Source organism: Polyodon spathula, chromosome 5 (genome assembly GCF_017654505.1).
Source record: "Polyodon spathula isolate WHYD16114869_AA chromosome 5, ASM1765450v1, whole genome shotgun sequence".
NCBI lineage: Eukaryota > Metazoa > Chordata > Actinopteri > Acipenseriformes > Polyodontidae > Polyodon > Polyodon spathula.
The window spans coordinates 39,348,876-39,370,303 of record NC_054538.1 but is presented as its reverse complement, the minus strand read 5'-3'; the positions used below and the strand labels follow the sequence as shown (position 1 = coordinate 39,370,303).

General features: G+C 37.2%; 1 protein-coding gene across 1 annotated transcript in view; it reads left to right on the top strand.

Moving 5' to 3' along the window:
• Window positions 1-286: 286 nt before the first annotated feature.
• Window positions 287-21,428, top strand: part of LOC121315947 (protein dispatched homolog 1-like) — a 43,860-nt gene continuing 22,718 nt past the window's right edge. Inside the window, exons 1-2 of the mRNA XM_041250571.1 lie at window positions 287-412; window positions 2,635-3,172. Coding sequence (XP_041106505.1) covers window positions 2,667-3,172 — 506 coding nt within the window. The 5' untranslated portion in view covers window positions 287-412; window positions 2,635-2,666. The remainder of the gene's footprint in view (window positions 413-2,634; window positions 3,173-21,428) is intronic.

Here is a 21,428-nt window from a genome sequence, read left to right as displayed (position 1 = left end):
ACCACTGTTTGAATTTCCTTTCAGAGATTTTCAAGAAATAAAAAGGGATAATCTGAATGGCAAAATGTTAGAGGCTAAAATTGCACGTCACCTTTACATCCTGACCCACTGACCTTGTGCTGGGAGAAAGCCCTTGCCACACCAGCTGTTGCCATAAAGGACGTGGCCCCTGTGGGTTAAGTACTAGAGGAACTACGCTGTCCTATCGCAAAGCAAACGCTAATAAAGTTCCAGCCCACTGCATGCAATCCAAGGCAGACTGCATGTGCTTGTCATTCAGGCTGTGCTCTGCCATGTAGGAAAGACTTGTTGATCTTCATGCTGCTTGTTTAGAGGTGGGTTTCGTAAACCAGACCTTTCCAGGACATTTTTAAACTGCTGAAAACTACATTTTACAGTACCTGCAGAAAAGGTATGTTATTTTAACTTTTATTACAGAGAGTGCTTCTATTTACTGTATTGCAAAGATTATTTACCCTTTCAGTTCTAAAATGTAGCCTACTTCTATTGTACTGTATTGAATAAATATTCAGTAAAAATCACCATGGAGCTATATCCAGTATAGTGGTTTGTATTTAGCATGGCAGTAGATCTCTGGAAACTACATTTGTGTATAGTATAAAAGTACAACTCTCAGCAGACTTAATTTCATCGTAACTAGTTTAAAGCACCTACAGTACTAAATGGACACCTACAGTACAGTATAATGTGGTTCTTCCCCCAGCTGAGGCACTGTTTATTAAATTATTAATCAGTGTTCTATTGCAGTGTAGGAGTAAAGCTGGGATGTATGGCTGTTGACACATTTTTTTAAAATATAAGCTTTTGTGAACTGTGGAATTTAAAAAAAAATAAAAAAATAAAGGTTAATGCATCACAATAGGCAGATTGATTTTTCCAGCAAAATCTGCTGATTTGATTACATTTTTTTGATCACAGAATAGTACTTTGTGTTTTCACCAATAAATATTGCTGTTAAAGCACTTTTTTTGTGGTTTTGATTTACACATATTGTTGCAGGAATAGGTTTTTAAAAGATTTGCTTAAACAATAATTCTTGAGCTTTTTAGATGGTGCATAGTAATAGCTAAGTTTGATATTAGTTGTAGGTGTGTTAATTTTACATATGCTCTAATTTCAAAATCTAGACTGGAATGCAGATGTTATACCTTATCATTTGTGATCTGATACAGTACATAGAGAAGTGGACTAACACCTCTACCAAGAGATTAAGTTCTTCATTTATTGTTGTGGTTTTCATTTATATTAAAGCCACACTGCATTTTGTTTTCCTCAGTGCACCTGGCATCTGCTGGATTTCCATTTCTTGTAATTAAAACTTTTGAAGGCAAATGCTTCTCATCCCATTGTGTGCTGTACGCTCTCTGAGTCATCACCTTGTTTGCCAAATGCAGTATTGTTGTTTCTTTAGGGGCACATAACTGTATTAAATAAGCAGGTTATATTATGGGTTTCATTATGCATCTCCCTTATTAAGGCTTATCAATGGCTTCTTCTGTAATGTGCTTAAGGGAGCAAAGTCTCTTCAAAAGCGGCATTACTGTTTTTTTTGGCACTGGAAATATTCTTGTTAAATTTTATTGGCTTAAGCACTGTGCTGTTTCATCTTTTTATTTACAAACTGTGGCGGCTTTGCACAAGTCTTAACCTTAATGTTTGTTTTTCCCAACACTTTTTTTGTTTGCTTGCCAATTTCCAAGTTCAAAGGAATTACACTGTGTACTGCTGTCCCATTTCCATTTAGTTTTATTTTAGCCAGTAACTGTTATCTCCTAATGACTGAGTCATAGATAGTGTTTCTATACGATCAGGTTGTCGGAACTTATTCCTGCATTTCAAAACAATATAAATCGGATTGATTTGTGCAGGGTTTTTCACCTTGTCACTCCCATGCACTAATTTAAATGTTTTTAAATTGATTCATGTCTGTTCTGCAGTGTATGTGCCTAATTTTAGAATGGCTATACAATTTAACATCGTGATTTGTGCATGTACAGTACAGAAGTATGTTTATGACCACACAGCAAATATTAACAAAAAGATTTTCTAGTTTAAGATGTATTGTAGGTAATACAGATCTCTAAATCTGTTATTTAGTCTTTTCATGTGCTAATATGTGAAAAATACAAAATGAATACTTAGAATTTAGGCAATGCTAAAGGAAAAATTATTTATTGTTGTTTTTGGGATGGATGTATGTTGTATGGAAAATGTTAGGTAAACTGTGTGTGAACCAGAGTAAATCATACAATTGCAATGATTTTTTTATTTTGTGTTTTATTTAATATTTAAAAATAAATAAATAGAACTATGAATTATGCACCTCCTACCTCTCTTTGATGTTCTTTATTCTCAAAGATCTCCTATATTAAACAAATAAAAACATTTAAAATGCATCTTGTGTTGAACTTTTTTCTGTTAGAATACTTGGGTCTTAAAGGATGGCTGGGATCCTTTAAGACCCAACTTGATAAAGATCTGGGATCAGTGAGCTGGTAGGAATTGAGTGTGCTTTTATTGGCCGAATGGCTGCCTCTCTTCCTGTACATTTTCATGTGCTTATATCTCATGGAATGCCTTTTTTAAAAAAATGTGTTTATTTTTTTACCCCAGACGAGTGGCAAGAGGCTCAAGGTGACAAGAGCATGGCTATGAATAACAGGAATGGTGACTTTCTGGTTCACAGCAATGGCAGCATCCCATCCAATGCTACCAGTCCCAGCATCACCGCCACCACTACCGATGGAGACATCGCCGCTTCCCCTAACCAGCTGTTGCCCAAGGAGGTGCAGAGAACAGAAGTGAGTCGAAATGGCAGCATCAAACAAAACGGCACACTCAAACCATCCTCACTTATTTCAGACAACCAAAGGCCAGCCCAGATAAAGCAACAAACATTGCCTCAATGCTGCCATCATTGTTCATTCCATCACCCTTTATGCTGCCATAACAACCAACCAGACTGTCATTCAGTGGGTGACAGTAGCACCGTGACCTCACCACTGACATCTAGTTGCCCGCATCACTGCCCTGAGTATCCTGTCCATCAAACCACCTGCTGCCTCCAGCCCTCTCCATCACTCTGTTTACACCACCGCTGGCAAGACCATTTTCAGCATCAGGCTGTACAGCCGTGTGTGGCCAGCATGAGGTAAGGGAACACTGAAATTGTCAGCAAGTCTGACTCCACTGTTTAGAAATATATTTGTGTGAGGTTGGTGCTTAATTAGAATGTAAAACTGCAGCTGTCTGATGATCCTGAGCTTGGTTTGAATGGCTTTGGCATTGTCCTCCTTTTATGTTGGGATTAACTCATCCAAATTTAGCTTAAGGCTCTTTTCTCCTGCCTGTAAACAGGGCTTTTCTTTGTCTCCATGTATAAGACTTTATTGGATCGTGTTTACCTGCCGGTGGGAAAACCTTGCAGCTTAAGCTGAAACATGAAACTGGGCAAAACAATAACCAAATGAGCTGAGTTTAAAGTAAAATAAAAGCTTTTGTTAAGGTAAATTGGTACATACCAAAGAAAAAAAAATGTAGCCGCAGTAAAATGTAGCTAACCATGGATGCTACAGTTTTCAATTTGGTTTAAGTATGTTTATCTAGGTGAGATCATAGACCAAAAACATAAAGTTAGCATCACAATCCATTTGAGCTGTTATAAAGAAGAGGATTGTTAATCAATTGTTTTTAGCAACCATGAGCAGCTAAGTTTTGGTGTTTGTCTTAATTTGATTACAGATTGTAATTATTAGATCCTAGTTAATAAATGTGATGCAGTACATTGAACATGCCAAGATATGTTAAGTCATCAGTGTCAGGAATGAGGGTAATCTGGCAGGACTATTTAATATTGTAGGAACATCTAGCCAAACTATCCTTGGGGCACTTGTGTGTAAAATGTATTATCTTTAATGATGTTAAACCATCTGACAAGGTATGTGTCATACTCATGGTATAAACATCCTATATTTTGTTCAATAGCATTGAGCAACACAAATTGCCAGCTTGGTATAAGTAAGAATAACTAGTAAATATGAAGTGATGTTGATGTTGTTTATAATTATCTTTTAATATGTTTTTAAAGGAAACAATACAATGGTACAATTTAAAATAACCCTTAATTTATTTGACAGATTTTGTGCCCCAAAATACTTTTGTTTGTAGTTTGCCACCATTTTCTAATAGTTAGCAGATTAGAAAGACTTGCTTGGTTTGATTCAGCAGTTACTTGCAGCCATTGTTTCAGCCAGACCATGAATGTGTTTTGTACTGCTGGTTGTATTACTGTAGATAGTCAAACCGTGTATAGTAATATAGCTTCAAACTAAACATACTGTAGAATATAATGCCATGTAGCATTCAACTACTGTATTTGTACCAACCAGCAAATCAGATCATATTACTTTAGCTGGAAAGATTCTGCAGCCAAATCATGAACTGCTGGATTGTCTTTGTGGCCCAAGTTTAACATCTTTCTTATTCACCCTTTTAATAAGAGGCCAAATTACTGGTAATGCTCACTTACTACTAAAGTAGTCTCTAAAGGTCACATAGTTCAAAGTCTGGGAATTCCTAGAATTGTAGGATGTTGCATACTGTAAGTCATATCTTTAATACTTTGTCTGGAGAGAATGTTAAGTTAAGCCTTAAAGCCGTCATTTAAGAAGCTAGAAAAAAACATGCTACTTATCAGAATGCGTAACTGGGCGGTAGTCCTATGAAGTTATGTTATACAAAGCGTATTCATTTAGGAATATTTCTGGTAATTTCCCAGGATCATCTTGCAAGTTGACTTACATTTTGCTTAGATTCAATCAAATATTTGTTGGCAAAAAGCAAACGAAACACAAGGTTTTGGGATCAAACATGACATTTTTGCAGATAAATAATGAAAGTTCGGCTTCAGTCTTGTGCGGTTTATTTTTACTTTTCTGGTTTGTGTTACAGTAAGAGGTTTCTGTTTGCGGTAAAATGATCCTTTGCTTGGAGATTAAAGCAGACTTTTTAAAAACATTTTTATTTAAAAGACGTATTGTGTGGCCCATGTGAAAAAGTGATTTTGTATACCTGATACAGCAACAAAACAACAAAGAAAAGCACTGCGATACACACAATACTGGCTCTACTTTCAACTGCTTAGGGGAACTGAATATTTTGTGCCTTCTGTAAAGGTACTGCTACTTATCTATTGTCAGTGACTAAATTAATGTATCCACTTTCTAAAACCTAAAAAGTAGAAATGATCACTTGAAAATGTATAAATTATATGTCTCCTTACATTGCAGGCTAAGAGATATATTGTGGAAACATATATATATATATATACACACACACACTTTGTTGCTCATAGACGATTCATATTAACATTCCTTAATAATTTTAATATGGTAACATAAATCAACCTGTAGACTGGGTGTATACTGCAGACTATGTTCTATTTAAGTTTGTTGATGAAAGGTGTACTTGCGAGTACTTGCGTTCATGTGCAAAAACTCAGCCTGTATGCCTTAAACTAAATTCATCCTAAGACTCTGGAAGTTTAAAAAAAAATTATTGGCGGCAGGCTTAAGTCCTAGCTTGTAGTTTTTTTGCCGACATAAATCTCAGAGACATTTTATATTTAGAAGTGTTTCCTCTTCTGAATCTGTTTTAAAATTCTGCCACATATCTGTCACTTTGAAGTGAATATGTTGATTTAAATAATTGCTAGTTTGAAAAACATCATGACTTGCAGTACTACTCAGATGTGATTTGCACACAGTGTGTCACTTCCAACTGACCACAGAGACAATGGGGATACCTTTGTCTGCATTCTGTCTAATTGTATAATATATTGGTATCTGTGGTGCAATAATACTGTATTGAGCTTATTTATCCCAAAAAAAAAAAAAAACTGACACATGTGTAATACTTATGTCTCGCTCCATTATTACAGAAATGCAGTCTGGTTTTACACTTTAATTTTGGTTTTACCAAAAAATGATTGTACATCAAAAATATTAAAAAAAAAACAAGAACCATAACCGTTAAAGCTTAGACAGGTTATACTACAAATACTACAAATCTCCAATCAGCACATTGGATGGGGTAAGCCTCTGTTGAAAGTAAGTAAAGTCACTTTTGAAAGAGGAGCAATGCAGATAATCCTGCTTGCTGCATACACATTCTGGCTGTGACACTGCAATTCCTAATTTGTTGGCTGCAAAGGAGTTTTAATTTTTGCAGTAAAACAAATTGTAAATTATGTTTCATATACACATGCTGCATAATTCACAAATACGTTTTACAATATGTTGTAATATTTTCTAGTGTTCAAACAGTTAATTCAATGACTTCTCCTAGCAAGTTGCTGTAGCTCTAAACAACAGGTAGTAATTTACAACATATCAGTATGCTTTGGACAAACTGATGGATTTCCACTAATGATGTTCTACTGTGTATAAAAACACCTCTTCAATTGTTTATTCTTTTATTGCCATTGGAATCTTCCCAATTATCTGTTTTAAAGCTGTTCAATAGGTTTGGCTGCTGATTTATGAGAATTTGTTGGTGATGATGCAAAAGCGCTTTGGATCTGCTGAGGTTTAAACTCTTGAGTTCTACATGCATTTGCTATCTTCAGCATATTTACAGCATACTTGATTGGAATTGCTCTCTTATTAGATTAGGTTTGTGCAAAAAAATAAACAAAGAAAAAACCTGTTCAGCACTAAACTGGTCCTGCCTATAGTGTTGGAGGCAGACATGGTCGCAGATTTTAACCCATTGGGAGAAGGCAAAAATGAAATGACAAAGTTGAGTGTAACGTTTTTTGTGTGTTTTACTTAACAAATGCTGTTAAAATATGTTAATTGTTAATGCATTTATTTCTGTTATAGAGAACAATGTAAATGTTTTAATTTGGTTAAATCCCTTTGCTAAAATCACTGAGGTAATACCTGTTTTATTTATCTGTCAAAGAGTTTTAAGCACATTGAAGTACAAAGAAAGCAAAAATAGTAATGATATATGCTGAAATTGTATGGAATTATGCAGTCCTGGTATTTGTGAGGAAGGTTAATGGTATTTCTTCTCCATTTTCACTAATTAAGGCTTTAAACTGAATCCTATAATTGCTTTGGACCTGGAGAATGTGCTGTCGGCAGGTTGCGAATTGAATGCTTCTGACTGACTGAGTGACCAGTTTGCTGCATACCATTCCAACTCCATGATCCCGTGACCTTTGAAATCTGGTGTTAAGACTGGCAGGGACAGACAATGCAACATGCCCAGTCTGTTTCCTTGCCCCACTTGGAATCCCCCCGTTGATTGTATGGAATCCAGTTTTAGCTCAACCATATTGACTGTTCTTCTTTGCTGTATTGCTGTGAATAGGTGACCTGAGCTGGATACATGCATTCCACTGGTGTTACACAGTTACTCTTATTTTATTAAATAGGGTTTTGTACAGTGTCACTACATGAGCAAACGTTTGGACGAAAAGTCTTTGTCTTTCATGTTTTAAACTAGAGAACTACATGCTCTTTCTTTCTCAGCAAGTAAGCCAATTATAGTCTAGTGAAAATGTGATACATGACTGCATTAAGGTAAAAAATATTGAGGCTCTCTATGAACCCAAGATACCATGGGCACAATATTGGTTCTGTTAAAGGAAGATTTCAGAACAACTAACTGCCTACAGTATGTTGTTTCATGGAGTAAATACTACTGTGTAATCATCTAAAAAATGCAGATCTTTTACAAGAATAACTGTTGTAAGATTTGCAGTAAAGATACTTAGTCTTTCTAAGCATCTAATTTTCTAAAGAGATTAGTGATACAGCATTATATATACATATATATATATATATATATATATATATATATATATATATATATATATATATATATATATATATATATATATTAGTGGTTTGCAGAAGTATTCACCCCCTACCAATAATGTCACATTTTGTTGAATTACAAATGTATGCACAGTTTTTCAAACAAAATTTTTTTATTCAAAGCTGTAGTGGTTAAACTGAACACTGTTATATGAGGAGGAGATTAAATGTCAGCAAAACTTGCAAAGAAAATGTACAAAATGAAATTTTCTGGTTGAATAAGTATTAAGCCTCTCATTCACCATACATTTCAAGTCAGGACTTTGACTGGGCCACTCAAGAACATTAATTCCCTTCTTGTTCAACCACTCCAGTGTGGCTTCAGGTCATTGTCCTGCCGAAATGTAAATTTCCTCCCCAGTTTCAGAGTTTTGGCTGACTCAAACAGGTTTTCCTCAAGGATTCCCCTGTACTTTGCACCATCCATTCTCCCTCTATCCTGACAAGCTTCCCAGTCTCTGCTGAAGAGAAACATCCCCATAACATGATGCTGCCACCACTATGCTTGACAGTTGGGATGGTGTTGACTGGGTGATGTGCAGTGTTGGGCTTGTGCCAGACGTAACACTTGGAATTTAGACTGAAAAGTTCGATTTTTGTCTCCTCTGACCACAAAACCTTTTTCAACATGTCTGCAATATCATCTACATGCTTTTTTATAAACTCCATATGTGCTTTAAAATTAGGCTTTTGAGTAATGGGTTCTTAACGGCCAGCTTTGTGTAGGGACTGGCTTATTGTTGATGTGTGGGCACTGACTCCCATCTCAGACACAGAACTTTGCAGATCTTTCAAGGTCATTGTTGGCTTCAGAGTGACATCCTGAACCAGTTTCCTGCTTGCCCAGCTGCTAAGTTTGGAATGACGACCTGATCTGGGTAGTGTCTGGGTGGTGTGATGCATCTTCCACTTTTTAATGATGGAGTTCACTGTGCTGAGAGGGACAATCAGTGCCTTTTGAAATGTTCTTGTACCCTTCTCCTGTTCTGTGCCTATCTACCACCCTGACTTGTTTCAAAAGCTCCTTAATCTTCATGGTTGCTTTGTTGGATCACTATGTGAGTCGCAGCTTGAAAGTCTTTATATACCTGAGGGAAATTATCCACAAGTTAAACCACTTTGAGTACACACAGGCTGAAACAATTTCGCTAATTTTGTGAGCTTTCAAACAAATCACTTGCACCTGAGCTGATTTAGGGCTGCAACAGAGATTTAATCTGTTTTTCTCTGTAAGTCTCACTTATTTATATTCTATATGCATTTTTTTTTACTTTTTCAATGTGGAGTAGTTTGTGTAGATTCTACATGTACAAGTCTAATTTGAAAGCATTGTGGAGTATCCTCAGGTGCCAACAAAATGTGAAAACTTTGCAGAGGGTTGATTACTTCTGCAAACCACTGTGTGTGTATATATGTATATGGATATAACACTATGTAACACAATTTTTGTTTCTGGGTAGTAAGTGTTATTTCCTAATTGCTTATGCCTCAAAAGTATAGAAAATGGCTATTGTTCCCCACAAACTTTGCTTTTGTGACCAGGACAGTGATATTTCAAAATCTCACTATTTCCAATGGGAAAATGGGCAAATGTGTGTCTTTTCGTTCACATAAAGTCAGAAAAAAACACTGTATATCACAAATATCACTGTCCTGGTCACAAAAGCAAAGTTTGTGGGGAATAATAGCCATTTTCTATACTTTTGAGGCATAAGCAATTAGGAAATAACACTTACTACCCAGGAACAAAAAAAAAAAAAAATTGTTACATGGTGTAATCAAACATTTTAAACAACAAACTAAATCACAGAAAATGTGAACAAAAATACAGATCAAAGAATGAAACGTGACACACTGTCAAAATGAAAACATTACAAATTTAGTATCAGGTATGACCTCCCTGAACATTAATACAATCCCAGCAGCGTTGACGCATAGACGTGATCCGCTTCTGGATAGACTGTTGTTGGTTTTTCCGCCACTCTTCCTGTGCAGATGTAGCCAGCTGGCGAAGGTATGCTGGTCGAGGTTTTCTCCTGTGTTAGGCACTGGCGATTTGGTCCCAGACATGTTCTATTGGACTCAGGTCAGAGGAAAAAGTTAGCTACAGCAGACCTTGACATTGTTTTCTTGAAGTTGTGCAATTGTGATCCTAGCAGTGTGTGGTCTTGCATTGTCCTGCTGGAAAATCTACACTTCCGGATTGGCTTGCAGGAATGGAAAAACTGTTGCCTCAAGGATTTCGTGAATGTATCGCTGAGCAGTGAGGTTGCCCTCAATCTGCACCAAAGATTGTGTTTAAAGAAGATTTCTGTCCACATCATCACACTTTTGAGCAATTCATTTTGGCACTTTTAACTCAACTCAAATACCAAACACTGAGCATCTGGCGTTTTTATGAAATCACATGACTTGAGGTCAGTATTTTGTTATCCCAAGGAACAATAATACTCAAACAATCAACAAACCTATCTGCTCACTGTTTAAAATGTTAATAACATTTTGCTTGTGCCCAATGAGCTATTGATGTAAAACCTAGACTGGTGCATTTTCATTGTGCATGAGTATATATTAGTAAATATGGACTGGAGAGGAGGGCTATAGTGGAAAATTATTGATCTTAGAAAAGACTGTTGAAACCGACAGCAGGCTTAGGGCATTATAGCCCCCTGTCGGTAACAATAGTCTTCCTGAGGGGCATTTAATTTTCCACTATGGCTGAGTCTGCAGTACATATTTAATATATGAATCCATCAAGAAAACAAGTGGTGCAAGGTTGGATAGTAAATACGACTTTATATATTTTGTTTAAATATAGCTGATGCAGTATACTTAGATAAATATTGACTTACATATTTTATTGAAATATAGCTAATACAGCATACGTAAATAATTATTGGCATGTATTTTATTGAAATATAGCTGATACAGCATTAGTAAATAAATATATAACTTAAATAAATAACAAAAAATGTTTTTGAAGTTCAGACCGTATAGTTATCAAAGTTTTATTATGCAAAGTTTTTGCATAATCCAGTTTATATCCTGCCTGTCATATTTGTTTTCATCGAGTTGAATTAGTTTGAAGTGACAGTTACGTTTTAATAACCATTTTAGTGTTTGGAGCATCTTTCTTTTATAGTATGTTTTATAATTAATTTTCTGTTAACTCACTGAGTTGGTGTTCAGCCATTTTCTCTTGTGAAGAGTGCGGTGGAGAAATGCTTTCCTTTGAAAAGGGGCGGAGCTGACAGTGACGTGAACCAATCGCATGACAGACGGGGACTATTGGTCGGTGGTGTAAGGATGTTAGGGCAAAAGTGCAATCTATTTTTCCGCACATGATGAGGTTTTAACCAATTACAGGCCAGGATTTCCAATCCCTGATTCACATATATATACTGGATTCTGCCACCGTGTTTGAACTATTGCCCACTTTTAGTTGAATGTCAATTTTTCACTGTTTGTAATAACCATGTGCAAAAAAATAATAATACAAAAATAACCATGTGCAAGTAATGCCTGAGATTTCATGCTTCAAGTGAGTAGAACAGGCTGTGCAGTACAGTAGTTTCTCTCTGCATTGATTGAATAAATTGTAAGCAATTTTGTTTTGGATCCAACAATACAGGCTTTGAGTCTGATTTGATTATGCTTTCCTGTTAACCTACAATCCATTTATTTATTTACTTATTTTTTACAATAGACTTCAGCTTTAAAGGTTAATGTGTGTTTTATGAACATTTAAAATGACATTACAATGGACGTACGCAGCACCTTTTTTCAGGCAAACCCTTTACTTTGATTTGGCCATTTACACTAAAACCGCCGCGGTTATACTCATACCTAGAACCGCCACGGTTATACTCACACCTAGAACGGCTGTGGTTATACTCACACCTAGAACCGCCACCGGCAGTCATTATGATGGTTACATTTTAAACAACATCAATATTAAAATGAGAGACAAACTATCAGATACAACTCAAAAGTTTTATTCAACCACATCATATCAAACATCTGCACAGCCGAAACACTGTATTTAAATGAACATAAAAGGGGTTATTTTCTAACTTGCTATATTAAAGCATGACTCCAAAAAATGAAAAACTATATAAAATAAACATTTCAAAAGAAGCTAGTGTTTAAACAGGTATATGTACATACAAAACTGTAAAAACAAAAGTTGTTTTTAATTTACAACGAAAGTAACATTTTACCAGTTTTCTCTTAAGTGTGTCACTCGCAGCACAGAATCTAGGTTGAGCTGCTGCAGCCTGCTGCTGCCTTGTAGTTTTCTGATCGAAATGTTTCTGCCGAAGCGCTGTGGCTAGCTTCAAGATGAAATCTCATACTGATATTTTCCCCGGTGAATTCCTTGTACAAAACGAAGTAATTGATGGCTGCCAGGTCCAGTAAAGATAACAGGTCTGTATATAAAAATAAAGTAGACTATTGTAGGTTATATTCAAAATAAAAATATGTATTGTAAAAGGCAGTCAGAGGTAAAGGGGATTATAACTTTTTTTTTATTTCTATGATCCTGCCTTTCAAACGCTATCGGGGTAATTAATACATATTGAGGAAAAGTCAAAGCGCAAACTGTTTACTTTGTATTTCACCATTTAATAAATGTTAACTGCATTTCTTGATTCTTTAACGTAACTGTGTGCTGTGCCTTTTGAATTTTAAACGTTAAAAATAATACTGTAATATTGCTTGTTATTTTGCCCGTCTTGAATCAACGCCTCTCCTCCACTTTGCCTTAACATCAACTCTACGTCCCCTAGGCGTTGACTCAGCAGAATCCGGTATATACCGCATTACTTCAATTTGGTGCCGCCCTCTTATTAAAGACTCCCTTGTATTGACGCCGCAGTCATATATCAGCTTTATAATAGAGGCCACCCTCGAATAAACGCTGCTATCAATAAAGAAACATTAAGGTATTTTTTTCTCCGCCTACTAAAAAAAACACACAGAGAGTAAACACACAACACTGACTTTGTACATGTGACGTCCCCGAAGAGATGGAAGCTTCAATCTAGCACGTAAATTACAAACTAATGTAAACACACATAGTAAGCACGTTTTATTTTATGGCAGTACAGTTATGAATGAAAATGCAAGATAAACTACGTACAGAACACCAGTCCTTCTGAAGTTCTTATGTGGTTTTGTTGTTTTGTTTTTAGTTCAATTGTAATTCCCGTACTCAGTCCTGTACAAATAAAAACAAGGTGTTTACTGTCTATGAGAAGATTTAGTTTCAGTTTCTGTTGCAGAGAAATTATAAACAATCAAGTTGCAGTGAGAAAAAAAAAAATAACAGAGTAGATTTGTCACAAAGACAGCTGTAGTGGGTGACGTCAGACCAGAGCCAGGAACCAACAAATAAACAACAGAGAGGTGGAGTTTGGCGAGTTTTGGTTAATAATGAACAGACAGGAAATAAAAGATTGTAAAGACAAACAAAACACAGGACACGGCACTTTCGCCAAAATAAAGAGACAAACAAAACGGACTACACAGACAAACACGGTGAGCTGATAATTTAACTATTACTCCAATCCCATTCTCCACTCATCGAACACACAACCCAGAGTGAGTGAAAACATGTTGCTTTTATGCAGCTGTATCGAGACTCAATTGCTAATCAATCATTCAATTGGAGTCTCGGTACAACTGCACATGAATTAATAAAAGTGCAATTCCCCGTGCTCACATATTACATTTTACACAGACCCATTTATATTCAGTGTACCAATGAATATACACCAACATTAACACACTACATATAACATACGACACAAATAAATAGCCCAGGGTCAGGGCACTTTGCCACATATACTCCAACCCCTGCTCCTGCTGCTCTGCTCCTGCCGGTGGAAGTGGCAGAGGAAGAGGCAGCTCCTGTTGCTCTGCTCCTGGCAGTGGAGGTGGCAGAGGCAGCTCCTGCTGCTCTGCTCCTGGCAGTGGAAGCGGTGGAGGTGGGAGCAACATATAGCCTCCTGGCGGCAGAGGTAGGAGCGGCATGTAGTCTTCTGGTGACGGAGGTGGTAGCGGCATGTAGTCTCCTGGCAACGGAGGTGGGAGCAGCTTGTAGTCTACCCTTGTTACAGGGGACTGGTGCAGCTCTCCCTCACTTGCAGGGGACTGGTGCTGCTCTCCCTCATTTGCAGGGAACAGCAGAGCTTCTCCCTCTCGCTCTGGAGACAGTGGTGGGACCTCTCCCTCTGGTGCTGGAGACGGCAGCGATGGCTCCTCTCCCTCTGGCGCTGGAGACGGCAGCGACTGCTCCTCTCCCTCTGGCGCTGGAGGCGAAACTAGCAGGCATTCTTCCTCTTCTGGTGAAGATGGAGCTGCAAGTAGTCTCCCTTCAGCCCAATGAGGGTGCAGGTAGACGTGGCTCCTCCCACTTGGAATGCAACCTGCTGGGGCAGTCCCATATTGGCAGCCAAGTAGTTGATCACCACAGCTGCCGGGTTCACAAAGGGCACTGCGAAGCAGTAGTGTTCCCAGTGTTCCCAATGTTCCCCCTCTCTGGCCCACAGCAGGTCAACAACCTGTAGGAGGTCCTCACCATTCCACTTCGGGTCCGACACCCAGTCCAGCATCTCCTCAGAGAATGGGAAAGGCTCTGTCTCCTCCCTCCTGGGCTGTGGATGCTCCGGGACCTCTCTCTTGGGCTGTGGACGTTCAGGCTCCTGCCACTCAGGCTGTGGGGGTGAAACCAGCACAGACTCCCCTCTCTTGGGCACAGGACGCACAGACTCCTCCCTTTTTGGCTGTGGAGCTGGCATTCGCTTCCACTTTTTTCTGTGGGTTGGTCTCGGGCCTTCAGGCGAAGCCACTCCTCCGCATTCTACATGAGTGAGGGCCTTCAAAAAGAGAGGGTCTTCATAGGGACATACATCCCAGAGGTGCCCATACTCCATGCAGGAGGTGCACCATGGACTCCTCCTTCCATCAACTCCTCCTGCCTGCCTTCCTCCCATCCCACCTCCCCCCCCCCCCCCCCCCCCCACACACACAAAAAAAGGTTGTTGGTTTATTTTTTTTGTTTGTTTGTTTGTTTTTGTTTTTTCACCCCCAAAAAAACTGTGATTCCCGCTCTGGTCTGCGTCTAGGAGGCGCTACTATTCCCATAATGACACCACGTGTCACAAAGACAGCTCTAGTGGGTGACGTCAGACCACCAACAAATAACCAACAGAGAGGTGGAGTTTGGTGAAGTTGAGCGATTGGTAATGAACAGACAGGTAATAAAAGGTTGTAAGGACAAACAAAACACAGGATATGGCACTTTCGCCAAAATAGAAACAAACAAAATGGACTACACAGACAAACACGGTGAGCTGATATTTTAACTATTACTATGATTATTACCTCCGTCTCCAATCCCGTTCTCCACTCACCGAACACACAACTCTGAGTGAGTGAAAACATGCTGCTTTTATGCAGCTGTACCGAGACTTGATTGCTAATCAGTCATTCAATTGGAGTCTCGGTACAACTGCACGTGAATTAATAAAAGTGCAATTCCCCGTGCTCACATATTACATTTTACCTGTGCAATCCTCGTGCCTAAATACAAATATACATTTTAAACACTCGTGTTACACATAAAAATATATATATATATATATATATATATATATATATATATATATATATATATATATATATTATATATTCATATTTATATATTCACCTGCAATATCATCCAATGTATTGGAATTTATATTAGCATAAGTTTGTGTAATCAAAACTTATACAAAAAAAATTTGAATCATTTGATATTCAAGAAACCCTTATATTTAAATAACTATTCAACTTTTTTTCTATACTTTAACAGGTCTGTCATGTAACCTCATCAGTCTGCAGTTATAACTTAGTTTATACAGACATAATCAAAGTTATTTCAAACTAAAAAAAATTTAATAAACTTTGATTTTGATTTTAAATACTAGCATTGTTTTATACCCATTTTTTTTCTCACCAACATTATAACGGAATCTTGAACTTACTCTGTGCAGTAGTTGTAATCTCTTGATGGCAGCAAAATACACAAGAACAAAGAATAGAACATTGTGAGCCTTACAGTTTCTATGTAATTGTAGATCTATAGTTTATTAAACTTTAAATGTAACTGATCCAAATTAATTTATTTTATCACCTAGGAAACATGATCATCTGCTTGTGAAGTTCTTCAGTGGGCTAACGTGCTTAAATTCAAGAAGTTGAGTAATTCTAGTTAATTCTAGAAACGGCCAGTATGTATCACTGTTAAGTACTTATTGACCATTGTAGTGCAAGTATATTTTTGTAACATCTAACATCTTATAATGTTATTACATTATGCATTTTATTTACAGCTAACTTACCACTATATACAAATTCTGTACCATGAATATATATTTTAGTTGATGCATTTTGATGCATTTTAATTTGGCATATTGTATATAAAAAAATCTTAAATACTGTAAATGACATCAATATTATGAAATATTTAAATATTACTGTTTTAGTGTGCACTGTGTTTGATGCTCGAATCCTAGATAACACGCTTTGATGCATTCCTCGCACCCCTCTTCATGAGCCTCAATAATTTGTAAATGGAGCTGCGTTGCATTATGAGAACTACGGTAATTGATTAGAAACAGTGATTGAATCTGGATGGGAGCAGTTACAGTTCATGTACTGAATGTTTTGCACAAACAACTGCAGTTCAGTTCCTTTGAAACATGGCAAAATTAAAACTTTGTACACTGCAGGTATTCTAAATTGCAGCTTGACAGTGAGTCGACATTTGTAAGCACAACTTTTTATAGCAATGAGCAATCCTGCCCAGTGGGCTTTTTGGAATTACTACTTTATCATACAGAAGTCAAGATAAAGGAAACCTCAACGTTTCTAAACATCTGCTGCATATAACCAGCCTGCATGAATTAGTGTATTTATTGACACAGTTATTAAAAAGCATAAAAAACCCACCTTCATGCTGCTGTGAAACACTGCACTATTTTAATTCATTACCATACAGTGTAGCCCATTTAGAAAATTTATGTTCTGCATGCATCATTCTCAGATCCCAGGGTGAAGGAGCTGGCCTGTAATTTGTATGTTAATTACTGGGTGTGCAAAAGTGTATTTCAATGATCTTTTGTACTTTTGTTTTCCAAAAAAACACATAAAACCACACCTTTTAAATGAAATGAAACCCTCTGATGTATAGAGACATATTAGTAAGGCAGATTTAATATAGTTAAAAAATGCAGCACCTTACTAAGAATTAAAAATATAAAAAGTACTACTTTAACACATCAATCATCTTGCCCAGGACAACCCCACCCTTTGGGTTATAATGAATTATTGAAATGTAATGCACATTACGATTGTGTTTTTAATTTTCTTTTTTCTTTTTTCTTTTTTTTTTTTATAATTAATAGTTAAATAAAAAGCAAACTTTCAGCCTTTTAATAATAATTACCTGTTTGCCTGTAGCATTTAAGACCATGTCAATTTTTACTTAATCCTTGGTATAGTGAATCATTTTTTAATTAAGTTCATGATTTTATTTTCTTAGTAAATTGAGAAAATAAAGTACAGTAACAGCCTGATGTCAGAAACATACTGATCCATACAACATCTGGTGGGGTGCAGTGTCTATTAGGCAAAATGCCCTTCCAGCAATTAGTGGTTAGGTTTAATTAGCACAGGCTATATAAAGTATTGCAACATTTTTAATGAGATTAAAGTATGTCAATTTAAATGTACTGTGGGAAGATCAGCAAATTGGTCTGTCAGCATAGGATGAATTTGAAAAAAAAAAGGAAAAGACTTAAAACGGTGCATCTGGGCTTCTTACAAAATTACATCGCGCAGAATGCTCTGTTGTGTTTCTTTTGTAAGCTTTTATAATGCCCTGTTATTTAAACTTGTAGAATTGGAAAGAGATTATTAGGGGAAAGTGTATAGATATCCTTGCAGTTTTGTAAAGCAGATTACCACTATGAGAGAAACCCAAAGGAGTTAGTAGCTTACAAGGCGGAAGAAAGCTTTTCTTATGCACAAAATCAAAAGACAGTATTTGTGAATCTGTTCGGAAACACATACACTCTTTCTAGTCGGCAAAGTTGTTATAAATAATCCAAAATAGTCTGCTCTGTAAATGTTTATCACTTAACATTTACTTCCCATCTCAGAATAATGATATTTCAAATTATATTTACCTTCATTTTGTTTTACCTTGCATGTGTTGCTATTTGCTAAGGGCTATCACTTGTACAGTCTCGAGCTACCACCTACAAAACCACCTACAAATTACCTTAAACGTAATTCATTCGCAAGTTTGTTCAAAAAGACAAATATGGAGCTCAACTTCAGCTTTTGCTGCAAGACTTACATAATAAAGTTCCAGAAAGTCCCTGTAGTGTTATTTTCAGGTACGCAGTAAAAAGTGGTACGCAGCGCTCTGCTCTTGCTCGCGCTGCCTAACTAATACCTAAACAACTTCTGCTAACAAAAACAGAGAAGTGCCCATTCATATCTGGTACGTTATGCTGTTTTTGGTCTTTTACATCTTTTTTTCAATTAAATTTGTCATATTTTCCAGTGTCTTACATCGTTATTTTATTTTTTATAAATTTGTTAGTCTCCAATTTTTTACCCCGTTTTTTCTCCCTAATTTGGTATGCCCAATTATTATCTGTACCTCGAGCCCCAGACCATCACGCTTCCTCCTCCATGTTTGACAGTTGGTGTCACACACCGAGGAACCATCCTTTCGCCTACTCGACGGTGCTCAAAAACCTTGTGTGATAAACCGAAGATTTCAAATTTTGATTCATCGGTCCATAAGACCTTCTTCCAGTCTTCAGTAGTCCACTGGCGGTGCTTCATGGCCCAGGCAAGCCTCTTTTTCTTATTTTGCCATCTTAGCAATGGCTTTCTTACTGCCACTCGACCTGTCAAACCTGCAGCTCGAAGTCTTCTCTTCACAGTTGAAACTGAGACTTGCTTACTTCGACCAGTGTTAAGCTGTGCTTGAAGCTGTTGTCCTGTGAGCCGCCTGTCACGCAAGCTGTTGATCTCAGGAACTTGTCTTCTGATTCTGTTGTGGCTTTGGGTCTGCCAGACCTCTTCCTGTTGGAGTTTCCTCCAGTTTCCAAGTGCCTTTTGATGGTGTAGGAAACTATACTCACTGACACCTTGGTTTTCTTTGCAATTTCTCTAAAGGAAAGACCTACACTTTTAAGGGTTATAATGGTCTGCTGTCTTCCTTTGTTAATTGCGTTTTTCTTGCCATTATGATAGCAATATACTACTTCCTGCAGTACAATACTGTCCAAATAATGCTTAAGAGGGTGTAGTAACAGTCTGTTCCAACACTGTTTTTATACAGACAGAGGGTTTGAAAGTATTCAGCAAAAGTTGGGACACCTGTAGGAATTGTTAGCATCAACTTTCAAGGCTTAATTTACTTCCATTGCTGCAGAACAGCTGTAAGTTGTTAACCCATTACTTGTTCCCTGAAAAATGCCTTTTTGTATAACTCTGAAATGTACGTTATTTTTCAGTTTTTCAGTTATTTTGGCAGTTTACCGCTTACCTTTGTATCATTTCAGTTTATTCACTGGACTTGAACTGCTTAAATTTCAATAAAAACTGGAAAAATGGGGGTGTTCTAAAACTTTTGACCGGTAGTGTGTGTGTGTGTGTGTGTGTGTATATATATATATGTATGTATGTATGTCAATCAATCATTGATTTATGTTTTATTTTCTTTTTAATAGTATTTTATAGCAATTTTAGGGGTAAAAATAGCAATTAAAAGTTTTTCAAAAGCTAGTACTTGATGTGCCCCTTCATTTTTACATCTTGGGTTGAAGGGGTTAAACAAGTTGTGAAGCCTTCAGCCAGGTAATACTATACTTAAGCAGCTTCATCCCTGCAGGGTCCGACCTATGCTTAAACAATAGGAGGAGGACATGTCATACGTATACACATATATCCCAAGGGGGTTGTGCCTTGTTCCTGAATCTGCACATGGTATAGAGCTAGAGTGTTATCACTGTGTGCAGTTGTAAATATAAACAAAGGGAAATATCTCCCTAGGGCAGGGTGAACTGTCAGGGTTAAATGTGCCATAATCCATGAATAGATCCCCCCCCCCCCCCCCCCCCCCCCCCCCCCCCCCCCCCCCCCCCCTGGAAATCAGATACATTTGACCAATCGTATACATTTGACTCTCTCATTGTCTTGAACTCTGTGCTAAGTTCCTTTGGTTAATTGGGTAGCTGTCACCTGACAGAAGGGGACAAAATTTAGAGCAAGACTTGCATATTTCTCCAGCTTTTCTCCCCAAGTGGAAATTATTGCTGTTGGTGAAAAAACAATAACACAAAAATCAAAGCAAAGTTTTAATTTATTTCATGCTGGAATAAAGCATTTTTTTGAGCTGTGAAGCCAAGGTTTCTTGTAAACCACTGTTAAGGGATATCTTTAAACTAAAAGTTGTTTCCTATTATAACTGACGTGAGGGTTGTAACCAGGTCTCGTGATAGACAACCCCACGTTACATTTGCATTATAAAATATCACATTACGAGTTATCACATTATCAAATATCACATTACAGAATATCATAATACAGGAAAGAGCAGTTATGAAAGTACAGTAAGATCAAATTTATATAATAGCTAAATAAAGACTACAGTAAGGTATAAGGGCAAGTTTGACTAAGAGCAGTAAAAACTTACAGTAAATATTTGCTTATATGAGTAAAGTCCAGTTAGAACATGTAGTAAGTATGATAAATGGATAAGAATGATTTCAAATAAGAGCAAATACAAAAAACGGCAGTACGGTTACCTACAAGAGTAAAACACAAGATACAGTAAGTAGTTCTAGCTAGGAGCAGTTCAGTGCAAGTACAAGCTGATGCAAGTACTGGTACAATCGGGTGCCATATAGTCCAGTATGGTCAAGAGTTGATGTTTACAGATGATGTTTACGAGTAAGAAAAGTTGCTCCTGTTTTCATACTCATCCCCGACAATAGGCCAGTAATATTTGGATAGTAAATAGAGAGGGAGCCAGTGTTGTTCTTAGCTCCTCACTGGGCCTAAAGATTTTGGATTTCTGAGGTCCTGGAAACAGCCGAAGCGGTGCCATGCGATCTGCTGTCCAGAACAACAGGGTGATGTTTTCCACAATCCTTTTCGGCTGATTTTAGCTGCCTGAAGACTGAAGGGCAATTACTGAAGAGCTAGGGCTATCTGAACACGTACAAACCTTACTTGGTCAATAAAAGTGGGGAAACCTTTAGGTTTCAGGTCCATACAGATGAATGGAAAGAAATTATCCTTGGGTGTGATCCAAAATCGGTGCATGACTTGGAGTCTTTCTGTGTACACCTGTTTTACAGTTCTTCTAATTACCTTGATTTCATTGCTACAATCTCCAACATGTTTCTAAATGTCTTTTCACGTTATAGCACAAAATGAAAGTCTGTTTGT